The sequence below is a fragment of the Photinus pyralis genome, unplaced genomic scaffold (assembly GCF_008802855.1).
Source record: "Photinus pyralis isolate 1611_PpyrPB1 unplaced genomic scaffold, Ppyr1.3 Ppyr1.4_LG5, whole genome shotgun sequence".
Classification (NCBI taxonomy): Eukaryota; Metazoa; Arthropoda; class Insecta; order Coleoptera; family Lampyridae; genus Photinus; species Photinus pyralis.
Window position 1 is genome coordinate 46,145,127 of NW_022170596.1, and position 20,981 is coordinate 46,166,107.

The window sequence follows — 20,981 nt, forward strand, 5'->3', positions numbered from 1 at the left end:
AATAAAGATGAAATATTTTTACTGCTTTATGGATCATTTTCTTTTAAATGCATTTAATATTACTAATCCCAGTATATACCTGCTTTTTATTCCATACCATCTATTAGTCGTTCATGTTAAATACGAATTCTCATGTAAACAAAAATTCCAAAGGTGACTTCGACCGCGACTCGTATTTGATCGCATTATCTATATCTAAAAACACAAAAAGTGCACCCTAATACTGACAGTTGTTTATCAAATTTAGATTTGAATAAAAGTCATAATCCATTTATTCTATATTTTTTTATAATTTTAAAGAAATTATTTTAAAAAAATCACTGAGATTGTGATTTTAGAAAGTGATTTGAGAGTGGACCTTCATCAGCATATCCCGCAATTTCTTGTGGAATGACCGCACTTTCTTCAACTCCCGTGCATGGTCTGCACATACACTCTAGAGGTGCTTTTGTTGTTACCTGTTAGAAAATTATTATTAGTAATGCGGTTCTCATTTAATTGGAGCTCCGGCAAAATGCTAATAGCTTTGTTTAATAAACAATGCTAGCAGCTTTTTCCTTTGGCTGTTCTACACGAACTACGTTGGTTCATTGCGGTGTAAACGAGCCTTTAGGTTTAAATAATGGAAATAAACTAGTCTGTGTCTACTATACCGACTGAGCGTTTAGTAAGCTTTTTTTTGTAAAAATTCGTGTTAAATAATAATAATGAAAATACTTTTCTAAACTTCCTCTCTCCCGGTTTAGCTTTGGGACAAAATAGTGATACTGAAGCTTCACGTTCTCCAGATTCTTGACAGCACATACAAGATCTCTCCATTTGCCAAATTTTGCTTCCAGAAACCTTCAAGGTAAGACTATTATAGCTGGATCACTAGAGAATTTCACTTACTTGTATGTAAGACGCACATCTTCCTGTGCATGCGAAACTAGGAATCGGTTTCGGTACACATCCCGGATATTGCAGAACGTGTATGACCGGGGTTACCTGACACTCGTCTGCCGCATTTGCCGCCGCAACTCTTGTCTTCACTTTTGAGGACGACATACACATGTTTGCGATGAGCGTTACGGCTACAAGTATCAGCCATGTCTGCACTAAAGACCAAAGTTATCTTGGGATAAGAACGACATACCTACGTATCTGAACAAACTTGCCAAACATTACTATACCGTATACCAGTTTGTCTGATCTAAAGACTGGAGTGACACTTCATTTATTGAATTCTCGAATCAAGTTTTGATATACATGTGACTTTTTAGTAAGAGGGGATGACTAAAAGGGGTTTGATGTACGAGACCCCCCACGACTTTGACATTTTGCTTTCTCCACAGGCTCTAATATCCCGAGGGGAAAGCACTTCGTGGTACGTTGTACACCAGGCTTTACAATCCTAAGAACTTTATAGATCGTACGTAATGTAAATTAACTACAAACAAAAGAATTACCACGAGCGATACATTTTTTCAGCTCTCAGAATTGGACTAATGGGCATTTGCCCCGATAAATTTAAGATGGGCTCAGCTTAAGCGTAGCTTAAAATCTATGGCAACGATTATTGTAATTGTTTTCGTCTCATTTAGCGGGGAAGGTCCATAGCATCTTTCATAAATTGGTACACCATTCCACAAAACAATAGATGCACCTTTTTCTATTTGCTGAAGCTACAGAGTCATCGAAAAAGAATACCCTTACTTAATTGATACAATTTTAGTTTTTACAGTTGGTAGTGGTTATTGCGTTGTGATGATGGGCCTAGTGCCTCGCCTGTATGATGTGTGTATTGATTCGCAGAGGTAAACTCAATTGCGTGTGGTATTTTTTATGGGGTAGAGTCAAAACTCAACCCTGAGTGTTCATCCTACCAGTGGCGGATTTACAGATGGGCCGGACGGGCCATGGCCCAGAGCGGCAGATTTTAAAGGGCGGCAAAAACGGAAAAAATCGTTTTTTTTTTCGTGTATTTAATTAATCATGGATAAAAAATTGCGTTGTCAAAGACGATACCTTCCGTTTTACCAACCTTATAATTAAGATTTTGTTCTGAAAAAAAATTGCCACAATGTAGTAGTCAAAGAAAGTGCGTGCGTAATCAACGTACTCGGTACTTACTGCATGTGCAATTGTACAGTAATAGCCCACTACTAGTAGCAGTAGCACAGATGTTCTGTGGCCTGTGGTGGTAGTAGTAGTAGTTGTAACTCTCGGCACTGCCGACTGCGGCGAGCGTTGCCGAATTTACCCGAATTTTGTCTCAGCCTCTTGCAACTTCGCACGACTTTGTGGATCATAGCATAATAGTATTTTCAGTATTTTAATGTTACGCATATCAGCCAGGTGCACCTGTGTAGATGACGAGCACCGCAAAACATTCGCCGATCTTCATAAAATGATCAATGATCGCGGTCTGAGAGAACTCTACCCGTATGTGGATATCTGCTTAAAAATTATCTTAACCATGGCAGTATCTACATAATTGTTCGGCTGAAAGGTCGTTTTCTGTGATGAAACGATTGAAAAGCTACCTTCGTTCAAACATGAGCAACAATCGTCTGAATTGGCAGGCGGTCTTAACAATAGAATCTGATCTGACGAAGAAATTGGACTTTGACGACATAATAAACACTTTTGCCAAAAGCCAATCCAGAAGGAAGCTATTGTAAAATGTAAAGAAAGACATTGTTTCATGTTTTATCTATGTTAATACATTATACATTATATTTCCTTCGTTTGTTACTATACCCAAAGGGGTCTACCTTTTCACCCCCCCCTTCTCCCCACCCCTTGGTACTTGCTAGAGCGGCCAATCAGGCCTGGCCCATAGGCGGCAAATTGCTAAATCCGCCTCTGCATCCTACTTGCCTCACTACAAATTAGTCTACATTTAAAATTCCACAACCCAAAAACAATCGAGGGACAATGTATAATTTATTTATACAGGGTGTTCCGACTGAAATGTGCAACCCTCTAATGTCTAATAAATCAGTTTCTGGAAAATTAACAAAATAAATGCTAGAAGACATATTGTACTGTTTCTGCCATAGGATTAACTTGAAGATGCGCACCATTGTCCCCCCCCCTCCTCCTAAATTGATTGTCTAAAACAAATTTTTGTATTGTCCTATTTTACATTCTGTTCATTTTTAGATAGTGAGAATGCGATAAATGGACAAAAAAAGGCGGAAAACAAAAAAATTGCCTTCATACCAGCAGTTACAAGAACGTGAACACCAATTAGACAACGAGATCGCAAGCTTAACTAGTCAAGGTGTTACAACTGATTTGAAACCTCAAATGGAAGCTCTGCATCGATACAATGAAATGAAAGATGCTACTCAACGTGTTTTAGGATACCTTGCAGATATTGAACAGAAGACCATTTCGGAATTGCATTCATTGTTCAATTTACCTCTCGATTGATTCACTGGTAAGAGCGCAATTTTATACGTTCTCATTGAATGAGTGGGAAAGAAGAAAAGGTGGTCAGCATTCATGATGGCGGTCTGTTTTGGCGACTTACTTAGAGAATTAATGTTAACGTTTTTGTGTGCAGTGAACATACAGGGTGTCCCACGTCGAATCCTGGCTATAAGGAGACCTTAGAATATTTTGAAAATTTGGTAGTGGACTGATGTCAATAAGACTTTATCTAAAATATTTTTAAGTTGGTCACACTTCCGGTTATACCAATTTGTTTGTTGTAAATGGAACACTCAAGGTGTTTCACTGCTGGTAGTACATATACAAATGTGAGGCAATATGCACACAGGACCCGGTAATACACATTGGAAGAACTACCACAAACAGAATCAATCTAGCTGCGTTTGTTTCTGAGATACAGGGTGAAAATAAAAAGTTTAATTTTTTGAAATGTTATCATATTTTACTAGCCATGTAAGATGGAAAAAAGGCAAAACTGTTTTTTTAGATATTTTTACGTAGAGTTTAGTTGCGTAGTCAAACAAATGTTTGGACCACTGTTTCTGAGATGTGACTCTAAGCTGCTATTTTTTAAATGCAACTCCTTGTATATCTTAACGTTAATTTTTTTCATTTTTTCCTGATTACATTGATGTATTACAACTGAGATCACAGCCTATACTTTTTTTAAATTTTAGTCATGAATCAAAAATAAAAATCTTACTTTTTATGGTTTTTAAATAGTAGTCCATGGATTTATTGAGATATTGTATTGTTTATTGTATCCATGGTAACTAGGATCAATCAATAAAAAACGGCCTGTCATTTCAACGTTTTGAAAAATATGATATAATATATAATATATAAAAAATATATAGGTTGTGATACACCAATGTAATCAGGAAACAATGCAAAAAATTGATGTTAAATGGGTTGCGTTTAAAAAATACCAACTATGCATGTATAAAGCCTGATACACAAAATGCAAAAAAGTTGGGTGGTGAAGAGGGCTAAACATTTTTAGTTTACATATTTTTTTGAAATCAAGATTTTTGACATATCATTTTTTATTTATTTATTTAATTTTGAGCCCCGAAGAAAAAATTGTCTCAGATCAACCCGGAAAAAAATTTTCTTATAGAATGTGGCCTGTAGAATCCATAATTTCAAACAGTTCCAAGATTGGGCTACTAGTTCAAAAGTTACAGCCCTTTGAATTTTTTTTCGAAATTGGTTTCTAGTCTATAACTTTTGATTGAGAAGTCTGATCGAAAAAGTACGAATTGATTTGGATTCTACGCACCCAACTTAATAAGAAAAAATGTTTTCCCGAGAATTTTTGGTGTAGTCGATTTTTGGTAAAAAAGGAAGGTAATACAATGCCTTTTTTTGAGCCCCAAAGCGCAAAGATAGGTGCAATTTCATTTTTTCGTCACTCTGAAAAAGGGTAAAGGGTCTAAAATATGGAAACCGTGTAGAGATCGTTGCAGCAAGTTTTACTCCCTTGCACAGCATTCAAGATCCTCCTAAATGTACATGAATATACTTATGCACTTTTTAAAGCTAAGGGCACACACTGGAAAGGGACACTCTTAAAAGATTCTTGAAAGGTCTAAAACGCCAACGAAAATTTAAATCTCTAGAAATGCGCTTTTATACTTTGTAAAAATTGTGAATTTCGACTTTAAAATATGTGAATTTATCATGCCCGTCTGCACCGACAAATTTAAGCGGAGCTTAGCTTAAGCGTCCCTTAAAATCCATGGCAACGATTATTGAGACAATGGTTGCCATGGATTTTAAGGGACGCTTAAGCTAAGCTCCGCTTAAATTTGTCGGTGCAAACGGGCATCAGTGATGAAAACCTTCTAATACTTTAAGGAATTAACGCTTGTATCTACTACTACTTTAATAGTGCCCATGTAGATAAATGGGGACAAGATTTTTAGATTCATAATCGTACTCTAATGCATATTTCTTTATATGAAATTGATTTTATGATGGAATGATTGGAAAATTGCAGTACACTTGATGTGTAATGTAAACCATTTGGTTCCTTTTTAATTAGCGGACTTAAAGGGCCACCCGTTGAAAACTGGCCCCTTACTCAGATTCTTATTAAATGATATCAGCTTTTAATAGTATTTAATACTGTCATTAAAATTACAACACATTTATCGACTAAAGTCGCCACATTTGAAACATTTACAATCCGAGGGTTCGCGCAATTTTATATCCATCGCCTTTAATTCTTCTGCGTTTAATCGCATACCGTCGGGATCGTAGCAGTGCGACAGTGTAACGACCCGCTCCCGTAGAAAACTCTCGCGGCAGCAGTAACACGTCTACGGCGACAATTTCAGCTTTACAAAACACATGCACGTGGGTTACCTTTAGAAAACCAGTCGGAGTGATAACCGACGGTTGCACTTGGCTGTTGCAACTTCCTTCGCATTTATTGACCGCAATTTCGCCGTGGCAAGTGCGCTGTAGTCGACCGAGCTCGTCGTATTCCTCTAAAAATTGAAAAACTAAATTTATCGACGACAGTTCCACCGTATACCTTTGATGATGTTTATTTCTGACGGTAGAGTTTCGCAGGTCTCTTCGCCAAAATCGTTCATTGTGTGAATTCGACTGATCGTTATTATGGTCAGGAAAAGTTTAGAGAAAATGGCCACGGCATCCATTGTGGGAATGCTCGCAATATTTTTGGTAAATGCTTATTTATATTGCCGCATATGGAAATAGATTTTGATAATCTATCATTTATCAACATTTATATTATTTCTTTTGAATTATTCGATGCGTTTAGTGTCAGTTAGATACTAAGAAACGCTCGCACGTTTATAAATGCAATGTAATTAGTCGAGTCAAGGTCATATGAAATTAGAGCGTTGGGGTGTTAGAGGGATGCTTCCTGCTGTGCAACAAGAATTTCATATTACAGTTTTCATCGCGACATAAAAATAAAATCTATTTTCTTTTTCTACAGGGTTTCTAATAGCAAAACAATGGCCGATGAGGATCTCAAAAATGACAGACAAAATGATGGGAATATCGATAGTATATGTCGCGATTTTATACGTGGCGTTTGTGGGAGGAAATTTTGTAAATATAAACATGAAAATGAGTCTCGCACCCTCAATTTTTGCCATGACTTCCAAAATACAGCGTGTCCCAGGCCGAATTGCAAGTAAGTATAAATAGATTTAAGAAATATTCTGTGTAGGTTTATTTTATATTTTTATATGGTAATTATTTATATTATCGATGAATTGCGTGCATCACAGGTAATAAGGAATTTTTTTAAATGATGGTACAGGGTAAAGCAAAATAAAAACATTTTTTATTCCACACTATCTTGTAATCGCCGCTGTACCGGCCTCATTTGAGTTTGGTAATTCGTTTTGAGTAACAAAACAAAACGCAACGGTACTGACTTGTAAAATTGATAGCTGACCTGTTGTACAGGGTGGCCAACTAAGAATGCGAGGTACTGTATATCTGGGAACCTGTCCATCGTAGAGGCTTGCGATCAAAAAATTTATTACTAAAACGGCCACGAGAAAAACCTGGAAAATATTTTTTAGTTTCTGAAATGGCCGCTGGGGGGCGTAACTGCAATCTGGAATCTAAAAAAGTGATTTTTCTGTGAATTCCGCTATATTAACCTAACAAAAAAATACCCGGTCTTTGAAGACGACGATAATCTGAACCTTTTTTGTTTGACAATTTTTCCTGTATCTCTAAAAATGAAGTGGTGGGGGGTATTCAATGGTTTCCGTAAAGAACACCCTGTATCTTCGAAACGGCTGAGCCGATTTCAACAAACTCGGGTTAGTTCAAAAAAGCTATTCTGCAGTTACAAATATTATACCATTTGAAGTTTTGTTAGTTTCACATATCACCGCTTGAGGGCTTTTTTCGACATTCCGACAGAAATGGTTAATTTTCCCAAAAAAATTAAATACATTGGTTCGATTTTTTTTCATGAAAAAGTAGCTAAATGATGCCTAAAAATTAAAAGCTTCCTTTTTTAAATCGATCCACCTTAGGGCCACAAATTATACAGTGAGTTTTTTTTAAATGCGAACATCGGAATTTGCATGCAATGTAATTTCCCTATGTTCGATTTAAAAAAAAACACATCAATCTATGAGGTGTGCGCGGTTCACATTCCCAAATCGCGCAACTTGTGTGACTATGAACGAGTGTCTTTATGATGAAGAGCACTCGGTAAGATTTTTTTAAAGAAGCCATGTGAGGCCATAGCAACTTTACGATACATTTTTCTTAAACTTACGATAACTTGACCTCACAGGCCACGCACCGACACCACAACTCATTGTGAACCAACCTTCAATTATTTGTAGGTCATGTGCACCTGGTATTCTACTAATTTGATCTATTCAATACATAAATGAAGAAAATAGGAAATAAATACCGAAAACAATTACAATAAATGTTCAAAGTGTCCTCCTTGACATTCTAAGCAATAACCTAACCGATTTCGTAATTAAATTGGACGGCGGTATTTTTAAAAATGTGACAGCTGTTAATTGTATCTACTACTCATTTGAACTACTCAATAGATTGATGTGTTTTTTTAAAAATCGAACATAGGGAAATTACATTGCATGCAAACTCCTATGTTCGCATTTTAAAAAAATTCACTGTATAATAAAAATAATTCCGAACAAATTATCTTAAAAAAATAAAATTTTGAGAGTATAAAATTTTCTTTGGCCTAAATTTTAGGTTAGGAACAAGATATCGAGATGCGGTTTTCGCGAGCTTGTTTAGGCATCATTTAGCTACTTTTTCATGAAAAAAAAATCGAACCAGTGCATTTAATTTTTTTGAGAAAATTAACCATTTCTGTCGGAATGTCGAAAAAAGCCCTCAAGCGGCGATATGTGAAACTAACAAAACTTCAAATATTATAATATTTGTAGCCGAAGAATAACTCTTTTCAATTAACCCGAGTTTGTTAAAATCGGCTCAGTCGTTTCGAAGATACAGGGTGTTCTTTACGGAAACCATTGAATACCTCCAACCACTTCATTTTTAGAGATACAGGAAAAATTGTCAAACAAAAAAGGTTCAGATTATCGTCGTCTTCAAAAACCGGGTATTTTTTTTAGGTTAATATAGCGGAATTCACAGAAAAATCACTTTTTTTAGATTCCAGATTGCAGTTACGCCCCCTAGCGGCCATTTCAGAAACTTAAAAATATTTTCCAGGTTTTTCTCGTGGCCGTTTTAGTAATAATTTTTTTTACCGCAAGCCTCTACGATGGACAGGTTCCCAGATACAGTACCTCGCATTCTTATTTGGCCACCCTGTACAAGTCAATAATATATGAGAATTTCATTGACAACAATTGATGCATAGGCTTTATTACATGGATAACATGAGACATTTCTTTGAGATCAATTTAAGAACTAATTATTTATCTTTATTATTGTTTATAAATGAGTAACAAATAAAATATTGTGCATTATATGCCAGGTAATACCTTTACTGGCTCAAGGAGATAGCAGATTCGCCAGTCAACTTCTATCGCCAGTAAAAAGTTATGTACTTGGCTAATAATTCAAAATACTATTACATTGTTTGCATGTTAAATCAGCTTACATTACGATTAATTGACAAAACCTACATAATCCGCAACTAATATTGAAGCCGGGTTATCCGCAAACTGTGGCACCTGGATAAACGAGAGTCAACTGTAGTTAATTTACAATAGTTTAACCGCTGTCCTCTGGAAAACCTAATGGATCTGTGAAATAAGAAGGCATTTGACTCAAAGAGAATTCTAAGCAAATTCTAGATTCGTGTAGGTGCTTTTTTTTTCAAAACATTCTACAGCTTTACACAGAATGACTTTTTCAGAGCGTTTCAGTATTCCTTATTTCATGGAACCTTTCCAGGTTTTATACGTCCTTTTCAGATTGGCCCATGCTCTTTTTGAATCTTCGCTAAGGTTTTTTTTTATAAGAAACACTGCAGTCAACTGACCTAAATTATTTGGTAGTGCTTATTATTCGATATCTTAGCTGTAGGTAAACAATGTCTTCTGGGATGTCGTAGATCAATATATCTAAGCATGTTTTTTTTTAGATTCATCCATTGTACACCAGATGAAGAAGATGAATATAAAAAAAATGGCGAAATGTCGAATCAAATACTAGCGGAAGCAACGCGCAAAGCTCAGTTACCTGGTACTTATCCAGTTTGTAATCAGTATCGAAAAGGTTTATGCAGGTATTACGTAATTTTATACAATACACACACACTTATTTTGTCATCGCAGGCGAGTCTTGTGCAAATTTCGACATATAAGCAAAGAAGAGGAGGAGGCAGAAATTTTGGATATCATACACACTAATACGCATACTAAGCACTGCTTCGATCTTCCTAACTTTATTGTAAATAATAATTTAGATAGTTCTCATTCTAAAGTTATAATCACACAACCAGGTAAAAATGAATGTTGCGCCACACCAGGATTTAGGAGAACGATTTTAGGGATCTCGAGGTGGAGTAATGTTCCACTGGAAGAAACCGAAGTTGGTCCTCCGGCTCCAAAGCGGCGCTTTATAGCATCAAATGAGATAGAGTACCTGGATAGTGATTGTAACAGAAGGCTCCCATTGTTTAAAGGTTATTTTGCTGGAAGTCCTCCGATGTTAAGTGGTGTTGATGCGAGAACGATAATGTTAGAGGAAGAGAATAGCTTGCTTCACAAAGAAATTGCGCAACTTAAACGACAGGTTTGTCAAAATTTCTGTTAAAATAAAATTACATTAAAATGCAACAATTTCTACAAAAGTTATTGCAGGTATCTGACTTGACGGCCACAAATGAATTCCTCCTAGATCAAAATGCTACATTACGAGTTTCAAGCAAACGTAATGGGTCAGTGTCCGTGCCGGCTGTAACAATCACCAATACTTTACCACAGAATAACACTCCTCCTCAAGCGCAGCAAGTGATTCGTACCGTTACAGCAAGTGTAGCCACAGTTCCAGTGTCTATAGCAACTGTATCTACAGGCACTCCTGTGTCCGCAAATCATGTGTCAATTGCTGGATGTCCGGCCGTTAGTATCGCGCCTGCGCAAATTTTGGCACCTAGTCAGCAAATACTTGGTAAGATCAAAATGGTCTAAAAGTTGGTTAACTAGTTTGGTTGCAGTGACAACTAATCCTCCATCTCAATTGGCAATAGCAAACAGTTCCCAAGCGCAATTGGCGATCGCGCAGCAGAATCTCGCCAATAATTTGGCGGCCCAACAAGGCCAATCGCAGTTAACATCTCAAGCCCAACAACTGGCACTGGCAAGTTCACAGCAGCTAACCTCACAAGCCCCGCATGTCGCCAATCAGCAACTGGTCCTCGCCAGTGCGTCTCAAGGTCAACAGCTCACAATCGCAAACAGCACGCAACAACTCGGTCAGCAACTAACGTCCCAGGCGCAACTTACGTCTCAAGCTCAACAGTTAGCGTTGGCAAATACCCCGCAACAATTGGCAGTCGCCAATGTCTCTCAACAGTTAGCCCTTGCCAGTACCAACCAACAATTGCTGGCACAACAAAATTTGGCTTCCACGCAACAGCTGGAACTGCATAGAAACAATCAAATCACTGCGATAAACACTTCCCAGGCAATTGCACTGTCAAATGCCACTCAACCGATGGTTTCGTACCCAATTATGACTCAAAGTATGACCCACGCTTTGACACATTAGCAACTGTATCTTCACTGTGATATAGCAGTAAAGAAGTGTAATTTTAATTACCTCTTAGACTAGATTTGTTTAATTGAAAAACTTCAGTGCGTATGAACTTAAAGAAAACTTCAAGAGTTTGCCATCCTAGTAAGTAGGTAAACTTTAAGAAGTAGATAGTCCTGCTCGAAGTTCTAAAATAAAAACTGTATTTGGTAATTGTATACTTTCAAGTAGGTGGAATTATTTAAAAGATTCTCTTTCTCTAGTTTTACAAGTTGTGCTACCTGTTTGTAGCATAAAAGATATTTATAATTTCAAATAAATGATCGAATAAATTATGATCAAATCATCTTGAACAAATCGTACAAAATTTTGAGAAATCGTGTATTCATAAACAAACACACAATAAAGTAATAGTTATTCGTACAACTATAGAAGAAAGTGGAGTTTTTCAACTCGAGTTCAAAATTTGACGCCTGAGACACACTTTCTTCTCAAGTTGTATACATCATTTTTTCTGAAACTACTATCAAAATTGAAAAATTATCTTTTGCAATAATGAAGTTTCACATAGCAGTTTAGATGCGCGTACTTTTCAATTTATATGTCATTAAAGATTAACATAGCAATTGTTTTTTTCTTTTTTCACTAGAGAGGAAAATCACATTTTCTTCACCCTTTTTAGAGACGAAACTCAAAAGTAGTTCTTTCTAAAGTGGTTTCAGAAAAATACATTTTCAACGCATTGTGTGACTTCAATACTTTACGAGGAGGGGTTTAAAGAAAATCTTTTTAAACACGTTTCTTTAATTGTCTGTTGTGGCTATCGATTTCGACCCAACTGGTCATCTTTAAGCCGAGCGTCATTTGATGAAGTGAAAGTAATTGTGAAATTTTTTAACGATGTTGTATAGTAATAGTCAGGAATGAAACTTAATGTGTGAAAGAATGAGGTTGTGTATAATATTTATACACAACCTACGCCTACGTAGATTTTTGCTTTATCTTCAAGCCATAAAAGTAATTCAATCTTCGTAAAGTAGGAAGTAGATCAGCGAATAGAGAATTTTCCTGATTTTTCTGTGCGGAACTGCCCAGTGCCGAATCAGTTCCGATGTAGTATTTTTTGAATGCGTTTCTAGTCTATAACTTTTGATTGAGAAGTCTGATCGAAAAAGTACGAATTGTTTTGGATTCTACGCACCAAAATTAATAAGAAACAGTGTTTTCCCGAGAAATTTTGGTGCAGTCGATTTTTGGTAAAAAAGGAAGGTTATACACTGCCTTTTTTTGAGCCCCGAAAAGAAAATTGTCTCAGATCGACCCGGAAAAAAATTTTCTTATAGAATGTGGCCTGTAGAATCCATAATTTCAAACAGTTCCAAGATTGGGCTGCTAGTTCAAAAGTTACAGCCCTTTGAATTTTCTTTCGAAATTGGTTTCTAGTCTATAACTTTTGATTGAGAAGTCTGATCAAAAAAGTACGAATTGTTTTGGATTCTACGCACCAAAATTAATAAGAAAAAGTGTTTTCCCGAGAAATTTTGGTGCAGTCGATTTTTGGAAAAAAGGAAGGTTAATACTGCCTTTTTCTGTCCCGAAAAAAAAATATCATTGTATATAATATACATCTTTATATACAATGGTAGTATGGATGGAATTGATCTTTTCTCTCACAAATACACTATACTTACAGCACTCCCACATTAGTGAATTGCGCAAAAGGACCTTGTTTGCGTAAATTCCACACAAAATTGCTATAGCAGTGTTAAAACGGTCTACGTGTACCGCTAATCCAACAAAAAACGTTAGAAATTATACGCATAATCAGTCATATTTTCTCACTGTACCTATTTAATTTTCATTGCTAGCTAAATTCAAATAAAGTTTGTAATTGGGTAAAGGTAAGGCGTTAAAATAATAAAATAAATAGGTCTATGGCCTGAAAGAATTAAAAAGACTCCTTGCATAGGAAGCATAATATCACATTCCAGTGATTAAATATAATGCTGACAGTATCATGGTCTGTATCTCTTGCAAAGTAATGATGTAATTCAAATCTCAACTTTGTTCAGTATATTTAAATAGGTAATACAGGTTACATGCTGCTATATGGTAATACAGCGATACAACAGCACAAGATAGCAACACTTCCTTACAAGATTTTCTACTGCAACAATATCCTATCCCATGACACCTCTTTATATTATTTACTCTATGCCAACAGGTACTGTTTCTGCATTTCCGCATGAATTCCAGTAGACTGGTACACGATCTTTGAAGTACTGACGCTAAGGAATCTTTAGGTGAAACAGCTATGATTTTTACATCCTTTTGGAATTAAGGGCATTAGTTAATGTGTTGCTAACCTTTTTCTTTAGTTATGCCCTTACAGTCACTCCAGTGATTTTTTTAAGTTTAAATAATCAGATACTAAATTTTTAATTGGTTTAATTGTATATCATTATTATCGCTATTACAATTTTTGCTAGTGTCATTAACTCTTTGCGCTAAATCACTTAAGTTATCTTTCACAAATTTTTGTATAACAGGTGAGAACAAATTCGCTTTAATTTTTTTCCCTTTATTGCAACCGGTTAAAAAGCTAACAGTGAGACCAACAATAACAGTTACAATTAAACCTGTTGCAGTGTAGTACATATAGGACAATCGAAACAATACAAAGGGAGGGTCGAGGGTTCTCTGCGGGCCGTCTGATGTCAAACTTACGCTTAAATATTCGGAGACCCAACTTGAATCGCAACCGTCTAAAGAAATGGGTTTTTGAGGAAATTTGATTAAACCCTGCGCCATGTTTATTTGAGTTCCAATTGAAATCCAGGCGACTAACGATCCGCTAACTAAACCTCCAATTAAGGCACCCTGAAATGTTTGCCTTTATGACAGGGAAAGGTGCAAGTGGACTTACCGTCGAATTGGCACACGGGAAAAACATTCCTAAGGTAAATATTCCTAATAAGGGTCCGGCGGTAATTGCACCCATACTTCCGGATGCCTGTATTAGAGCTCCCATTTTCTCAACGACAAACACTAATCCTACACAAATACTTCCTATTATAACAACCATAACCTTCATAATGAAGCTCGCTTTTACTTCACTTAATGGTGTTTTCATTCTAGGTTTTATCAAATCCTCAAATATCACGCCCGTCATTGAGTTTAACCCGGTAGACATCGAGCTACGGTATTCATTTTAATGTGTAGCACAACGGAAACCATACAAACCTTAAAGCTGCACTGAACACACCACTAACAAATAATCCCGGAAGACCCGGCATTGCGGTAGCAATTGTCATTACAAAATAAGGAAGCAACTGATCTGACTTCGCTATGTATCCTCTTGTGATGGGATCACACTTGTGATACGATGCGAAGATCACCAACCCCATATAGCAACACATGGTGATGAGAAACACCAAACCAAACATCAGTATAAATAGTGTCCTAAAGTAAAGGCCTCAGAGTGAGAGCTCTTCCTTTTCGAAACTTACACTCTCGCCGATCTTAGTGTCGGCATAGCAAGACATCTTTGTACCATAGCTTGATTGATGGAACAGGCGGCTAACCACGAAAAATAATTTCCAATAGTAACGGTCCAAAACGAATGCCGTATCGATGGATCGAGGTCCATACTAAAAAAAGCTTTCATCAGTGGGCGATTTTTAAAGAAAAAAAGTTACTTGAAAAATTCGAGGCGTCCACCTTGCTCGTTACGATTCCACACTTCGGCGAATCCTCCCACACTTACTGTACCCATGATTAGCACCACTATCAGTGCGGCGGTCATCACAACCGTTTGAACCGTATCGGTCCATACCACCGCTTTTAATCCTCCCTGGAAGTTGATAAGGTATGTTTGTATTTAATTATTAATTTGAAAAATCGAAAACATTTACTTTCAATTTATGAAAATATGTGAACCATTTACCGACTTCGTGAAACATGTTAAATCTAACACAGAATGTTATGCTATGAAGGGTATACGTAAATCTCCAGAAAACTCTACTTAAAAGATGTGGGAGTATAACAGAATGTTCTGGAAAGGATTTTCTCAGTCTTATTACTGCTCTGAAAATTTGAAAAATGAAACAATTCGTGAAATGAAGAGATTCTTCTGAAAGTGACGGTAATTAATATGGGTGAAATATTAAGCCCTTACATTTTGGTTAATATTTTTGAACATTTACCATGTTAACAATAAAAATCTGGGATGTTGCAAAAATCTTTAAGAAATTTATGCACAGACCCTCTCGATGGCTATAAATGTATGTCTCCTTATTTTCCCAAAAATTTGGTAAAAATGCATCTTTATAGGTACTAGTGTCTACATTCGGTACAAGTGTACATTGAATTTGTCAGTTGTAATGACAATTGTAATTTGATTTGAATGATAACAAATTTTAGTTAGAACAAAAAACTAGCACTCGAAATGGACAGAGAATGTGAGCGCACCATTCTTTTATTTATGGTATTTTCACTGACAATATCAACCTTTATACCATTTGTACTTCTAACGGATGATGCGTTGTTAATTATTATGCTGATGTATTTTGCACTGTTTCTCATAGAAGGTGCACTCACTGTGGTGGAAATGTAAACACTTACCAAAGTTGTGTAAAATATACAGACGATACAAACTACCGGTGTTACCAAATGAAGGTTAATTCCAGTAACTATAAATACAAAATTAAACCTGGCCATCGTTATTACGCATGTGCTTACCTTGACTGAAAGCGAGTGCCGGTACATATATAACTATGGGAATGTAAAGCATCATTTTTGTCAAAAATAAAATGGATCCCAACAATCTCACGGTTTCATTAAATCGTAAATTTAAGTACTGCAACAGGCTAATTGATGGAGCGTTTTCGCATTCGATATAATACGTACTTCGTAACTTGATGTAATTTCTAACTTATAAAATACAGGTAGTATAGCAACCGCCATAGTTAACGATACCAATCCTTCAGTGCACATTATCATCCAGAACTGCGTTCCATAAGTGTATATTTCGGCGGGCATGCCCAGTATCGATATTCCTGATATGTAACTGAAAAAAAATATTGAATTCTGTTTCCATTTTGTCCTTTTACTTATTCTTAGTATCTGTATTTTTTTTTAAACAAAAAATTGGAATTCATTTTTTTTGGGCGTTCTGTTTAAAATTTAAATAGTGATGTGAAATTAGCGAAAAATGATAATATACATTAGGGTCCAAGATAAGGATGTGTATCTATGGGGATCTCCAAAACTATAAAAGATACGATGATGGCCAAATTAGAGAAAAGATGCGTAATGAAAGAGTTACTATCATGCTTAAAAGAAAGCTAGAAAATAATGATTACAGTAGAATCACGATAATCCGAGGTTCTGCGCAATCCGAGGTTCAAAAGAAAAAAATTGAAAACGCAAACCCTATTTTATTTTAATATAATCACCATGCACCTGCAATATTTTACGCTACTCCCTCCAAGCCAGCGGGTGACGTGTATTCTACTAAAAATAGTGTTGGTTTTTTAAATTTTTAGGTGTAATGAGAGTTTTTCGAAATCCGAGGTATCACCAGCCCCTTGGATTATCGAGACTGTACTGTACTTCCGAAGATATGCCACAAAAACCGGAACTGTTACTATTTTTTTTTATGTTATTTGAACAGATACAACAAAAAAAAGATTAGATAGTATAATATGTGCTAAAAATATTGTATGACAATTTTGTTGTTAGGGGTGTAATTTTGGAGACCAAAATTGAGGGAAATTCAATTTTGTTAGAATAAGTTGTGAGTGAAATCGTTTTTGATCTGATTCAAATGGGCAAAGAAGATGAGTTTCCCTAGGTATATAAAAAAGGGGATCAAAAGAAAATAATACTGTTAGCTTAGAACATCAAGTAGGAGACATTTCATATATAACTGCAATTTCAAATTTAAAAGTTTCAAAACTGAAACGCATACAAAAACTATTTCAAGTTGCAATTAAGTTTAAGTATGTTTTTTTCCTTTGCTTTTCTTTATGATTTTTTGAATACGCACTAAAATGCTTTAAATTCCTAGTAAGTGAATCATAGTGATTTCCTCTTCACTTAGGATCAGTGGGAATTCTTTTATCGCAAACTTTAGAAATGGTTCTCTGCTTGCCATGGAGGACGATCTTTTCACCACCCAGCAGGCTAGCAGGAAGGTTGTGCTTTACCACTGTATGCTCGACTTGCATAATATATCATTTAAAGGAAAAATCTTACAATAAATTACTTTGGATAGAAGAGCTGATGACCACGAGACCCTGAAGGAAAAACAGGCGAACATCACCTCTTGCCATGAAAAAAAAATAGGTTAGAGTTGCCAAGCAACAGTCAGTCATTATTCAAATCTCTTAAATTTGTTATAAACAATGCCTAAAAGAGAAATCGAACGCAAACGGCGAGAAGAACAGGAAGCAACGGCTTTGGCCTTTCAAGAATTCATAAAAACCTTTCAAGATCCCACCGGTCCACTGAACAAGACTTTTGTAAGGTCGGCAGTACTAAATGCAAACACGGAAGAGGAAGTGGAAGCTCGAGGGCAGATTTACAATCCTCAACCTTTAATAAAACCCGCTTCAAACACCACAATAAAGAATGCGATTGAATGTGCACGATTAATCAAAGAAACTAAGGCGGAACGATGTAAAGAGAAGCGAAAGACCAATTTGGAAATTTTAAAGGAGGAACTTAAGTTACGACACGAAGAACGCAACGAAAGGGAAAAGACCAAGGATGATCTCGGATATTGCAGCAACGATCTCAGTAGCACAAACTTGTTTATCGCTCATATTAGTCCGAAGATGACAGAGCAAAGTCTTATGTTACTCTTTGGCTCGTATGGTCCGTTAGCTAGCGTGAAAATAATGTGGCCAAGATTGGAAGATAGGAATCCGACAAGTAACTGTGGATTTGTCGCTTTTATGAGCCGAAAGGATGCGCAGAGGGCCATGACTGATTTAAACATACGCGAAAATATGAGAATTAACTGGGGAAAATCCGTGGAGCTACCTCTGAGTCCGATTTATATTCCACCGGAACTTGAGAAACTTTCCCAACCACCGCCATACACCGGTCTTCCGTTTAATGCTCAGCCTCTAAAACAGCAATTTGAGTATCCGACAACAGATGAAGAAATGCGAGAACTGTTGTACAATTCTGTAGTCAAGGTGGTTATTCCGTCAGATCGAACTGCGCTAATGACCATAAATCGAATGATCGAGTTTGTTGTACGCGAGGGCCCCCTTTTTGAAGCGATGATGATGCATAAAGAAATGAACAACCAATCTTTTCAATTTCTATTTAATAATCAGTCGGTCGAGCATGTGTACTATCGGTGGAGATTATACTCGATACTCCATGGAGAAACATTTAAGCAATGGTCCACAAAACACTTCCGTATGTTTAGAAATGGTTCCTTATGGTGTCCCCCGTTAATGCAAGATTACACTAAAGGTATGCCTGATTCTGTATTACATCGATTATCTAAAGTAGATAAAAGTGCACTGTCTGATGCTCAACGGTCTCGTTTTGTCGAGTTAATCCATTCGTTAAATATGACTAAAAAGAAAGTGGGGGAAACTATGATATTTTGTTTGAACCATGTGCATGCGGCGCGTGACGTTATTGAAATTATTTTCGATTCTTTCAAGAATCTGCACACGAAAGCCCCCAAGAAGGTGTCACGTTTGTACCTTTTATCTGACATTCTTTACAATTCTGGTATGAGAAAGTGTTATGCCCCAATTTATCGTTTAGAATTCGAAAAGTACCTTCCTGACATCTTCAAACAGCTGCAAATCACTTTGGGCAACCTCCACTCGCCTATCGACAAGGAAGCTTATAAATGTAGAGTGCTGAACGTACTGAGATCTTGGGATTTGTGGAAGATTTATCCTAGCGAATTTTTAAATAATTTAGAAAATTTGTTTTTGTGCCTTAATTCTGATAACGATTGTGACGATTCTGGAGACGAACCTTTAGACGGCGCGAGCTTGATTAAGAGATCCATCAAGAACGGTGCTCAATGCATTCGTGTGAATGCGACCACCAGCCAAGATCTTATGTCGGCTGGCTTTATACCTTCGAAGTGGGAAGCCGTAGATCCCGAACAGCTCGAGGCGCAAGCCATGTCAACCAAGAAGTTCTACGACATGGAACTTGAACGCAAAAAGAAATGTATGCAAGAGACCACAAATAAGGTACTTTCTAATGAAGAAAGAGACATTTTAAGGAAAGTTGAATTAATGGTGATGCATTATCAGGACGACATTGAGACTGGGAGAATAGTTCTAAGAGAAGGTAGCGGTTTGGAAGAGGAGTTGGACAAATTTCGAAACCATTTGTTAAACAAATTGAGAAAGGATAAAAAAGGGTGGAGTTCGAATAGTTCTGACGGTTCTTCCGATAACGATGAGAAAGAAAATCAGTTAAAGCGTAAGAGAAAAACGAAAAAGGTGAAGAAGAGATCAAAGAAGTAAATGTTTTCCGCTACTTAGGTATTATGTTTGTTGAGTTAGAGGAATAGGAAAAAGCGTCCAATGATAATTTTCTTTGTAGTCATTTAGATATTTGTAGTGGAGTACATGTTTAAATATTGATAGCTTTTGTTAATAGTATAATAATTCTTAATAACATGATCTAAGTACATAAAGGGACTACAAACCTTGATGGCTCAAGTACTTAAGTAGGTAATTACTCCATCACAAATGAGGAAATAATTTAGTTTAAGAAATTTCCTCTAACTTCAAATTAGTGTTTTTGAAAATTGTTCATTTAATAAAAAATATAAGTGCTCAATATGTGGTTTATTACCTTGCTATTAGCGACATGGATATTGGAAATGTACCCATCGTCTTTCCTCCCATTAGATACTCGGATGTTGTATTTTGTTTTACTTTTGCGAAAAACGCAAAATAAACGCCTATTAAAGCTGAAATGATTAACATAAGCGCAAACACTAAATAGTCAAATATGTCAAAATATTTTAGAACTGGTTCCATTTTTCGTCTTAAGATGCTGTTTCACGACACTTAAAGGTAAAAACTAAATAAATTAGCCATTACTTGTGCTCTTACAAAAGCTCAATGAAAAGTGGCCCATTTACTTGCATAAATGTAACGTTAAATTAGTCACAATTGGAAAATTATACTAGTGGTTGGTGTTAGCAAATTATAAAAAGAATTAACGTACCTAAATATAAAGTCACAGTGAACAGTTAATTCGAAGCTTCTTGAGAAGTTAAACTTTATTTCACAATACATTTTCATTAAGCTGTTATTATTGGTTTGACTCGATGAAAGTTCATATTATTGTTTTTGCTTCTTTATAAGTTAATAATTTTTTTTACTGTACCTACTACTATTTGATATTGGAGGGATTTCGTTGTGTATGATATCTTTAAAATCAATCAAACTAACTGGGATGTAATGTAAAATTTTTCCAAAATTAACACGTACCTGCTGACGTACATAAACGAGAGGGATTAGAATCAAACACTTTTTTTATTTGGCCCACAGCCTGCCAATTAATTTGTGAAGCAATTTTTCTCAGAATAAAGTAGATCTGTACCTAAATAGAGGGGGTGGTCAGAAAGAAATGAACTAAGCAGTTTTTCTTTCAACACTCATTGGGAGAAAATACAATATTGGGCATTGTTCGATTATGGAAAGCTGTTGAGCTATAATCCAGAGGCTTTCGTTTCACAACGGCTCCCAAAATTCGAGACGAAATTAGTGAACAGAACACAAGGTACTCGAAGACCCTGAGTTAGTCTTATATGT

At 36.2% G+C, this 20,981-nt stretch overlaps 4 protein-coding genes across 6 annotated transcripts; 1 reads left to right on the forward strand and 3 right to left on the reverse strand.

The window, feature by feature from the left end:
- Positions 1-317: 317 nt before the first annotated feature.
- LOC116171126 (bursicon) lies at positions 318-1,249 on the reverse strand. The gene is made up of 4 exons (XM_031487813.1): positions 1,140-1,249; positions 892-1,097; positions 718-843; positions 318-458 (listed from the first exon to the last, which is right to left on the reverse strand). The coding sequence occupies exons 1-4, from the start codon at positions 1,162-1,164 to the stop codon at positions 318-320; spliced, it is 498 nt and encodes a 165-aa protein (XP_031343673.1). The 5' UTR covers positions 1,165-1,249.
- LOC116171125 (zinc finger CCCH domain-containing protein 10-like) lies at positions 616-11,376 on the forward strand. Of its 3 annotated transcripts, XM_031487811.1 has the most exons (8): positions 616-667; positions 747-850; positions 6,416-6,616; positions 9,548-9,691; positions 9,741-9,907; positions 9,956-10,200; positions 10,269-10,578; positions 10,625-11,376. In XM_031487811.1, the coding sequence occupies exons 3-8, from the start codon at positions 6,435-6,437 to the stop codon at positions 11,176-11,178; spliced, it is 1,602 nt and encodes a 533-aa protein (XP_031343671.1). In that variant the 5' UTR covers positions 616-667; positions 747-850; positions 6,416-6,434; the 3' UTR covers positions 11,179-11,376. The 3 variants fall into 3 exon arrangements, with proteins under 3 accessions (XP_031343671.1, XP_031343670.1, XP_031343672.1); XM_031487810.1 differs by lacking the exons at positions 616-667; positions 747-850 and adding an exon at positions 3,290-3,427; XM_031487812.1 differs by lacking the exons at positions 616-667; positions 747-850; positions 6,416-6,616 and adding exons at positions 9,041-9,263; positions 9,320-9,489.
- LOC116171127 (partner of bursicon) lies at positions 5,557-6,282 on the reverse strand. Its single transcript, XM_031487814.1, has 3 exons — positions 5,984-6,282; positions 5,812-5,936; positions 5,557-5,765 (listed from the first exon to the last, which is right to left on the reverse strand). Exons 1-3 carry the CDS (start codon positions 6,108-6,110, stop codon positions 5,595-5,597), a joined length of 423 nt encoding a protein of 140 aa, XP_031343674.1. The 5' UTR covers positions 6,111-6,282; the 3' UTR covers positions 5,557-5,594.
- A 2,200-nt stretch (positions 11,377-13,576) lies between the features above and the next one.
- On the reverse strand, positions 13,577-20,295 carry LOC116172072 (sodium-coupled monocarboxylate transporter 1-like). The gene is made up of 9 exons (XM_031489185.1): positions 20,014-20,295; positions 16,072-16,231; positions 15,904-16,021; positions 15,787-15,854; positions 14,862-15,016; positions 14,673-14,813; positions 14,407-14,625; positions 14,090-14,360; positions 13,577-14,043 (listed from the first exon to the last, which is right to left on the reverse strand). Exons 1-9 carry the CDS (start codon positions 20,199-20,201, stop codon positions 13,594-13,596), a joined length of 1,770 nt encoding a protein of 589 aa, XP_031345045.1. The 5' UTR covers positions 20,202-20,295; the 3' UTR covers positions 13,577-13,593.
- Between the last annotated feature and the right edge of the window lie 686 nt (positions 20,296-20,981).

Excerpts from the sequence above, each read along its gene's own strand:
- LOC116171126 (XM_031487813.1), bottom strand. The coding sequence starts at position 1,164 with ATGTTTGGCAAGTTTGTTCAGATAC. Across the intron at positions 1,098-1,139 it reads TGGCAAGTTTGTTCAGATAC|TGCAGACATGGCTGATACTT; the intron begins GTAGGTATGTCG and ends TTTGGTCTTTAG. Across the intron at positions 844-891 it reads GATGTGCGTCTTACATACAA|GTTTCTGGAAGCAAAATTTG; the intron begins GTAAGTGAAATT and ends CTTACCTTGAAG.
- LOC116171127 (XM_031487814.1), bottom strand. The coding sequence starts at position 6,110 with ATGGATGCCGTGGCCATTTTCTCTAAACTTTTCCTGACCATAATAACG. Across the intron at positions 5,937-5,983 it reads AGAAATAAACATCATCAAAG|AGGAATACGACGAGCTCGGT; the intron begins GTATACGGTGGA and ends TTCAATTTTTAG. Across the intron at positions 5,766-5,811 it reads CTCCGACTGGTTTTCTAAAG|ACGTGTTACTGCTGCCGCGA; the intron begins GTAACCCACGTG and ends TTGTCGCCGTAG.
- LOC116171125 (XM_031487811.1), top strand. The coding sequence starts at position 6,435 with ATGGCCGATGAGGATCTCAAAAATGACAGACAAAATGATGGGAATATC. Across the intron at positions 9,908-9,955 it reads AGTTATAATCACACAACCAG|GGATCTCGAGGTGGAGTAAT; the intron begins GTAAAAATGAAT and ends GAACGATTTTAG. Across the intron at positions 10,579-10,624 it reads ACCTAGTCAGCAAATACTTG|TGACAACTAATCCTCCATCT; the intron begins GTAAGATCAAAA and ends GTTTGGTTGCAG.
- LOC116172072 (XM_031489185.1), bottom strand. The coding sequence starts at position 20,201 with ATGGAACCAGTTCTAAAATATTTTGACATATTTGACTATTTAGTGTTT. Across the intron at positions 14,814-14,861 it reads GGACGCCTCGAATTTTTCAA|TATGGACCTCGATCCATCGA; the intron begins GTAACTTTTTTT and ends AGCTTTTTTTAG. Across the intron at positions 14,626-14,672 it reads ACACTAAGATCGGCGAGAGT|GACACTATTTATACTGATGT; the intron begins GTAAGTTTCGAA and ends CCTTTACTTTAG.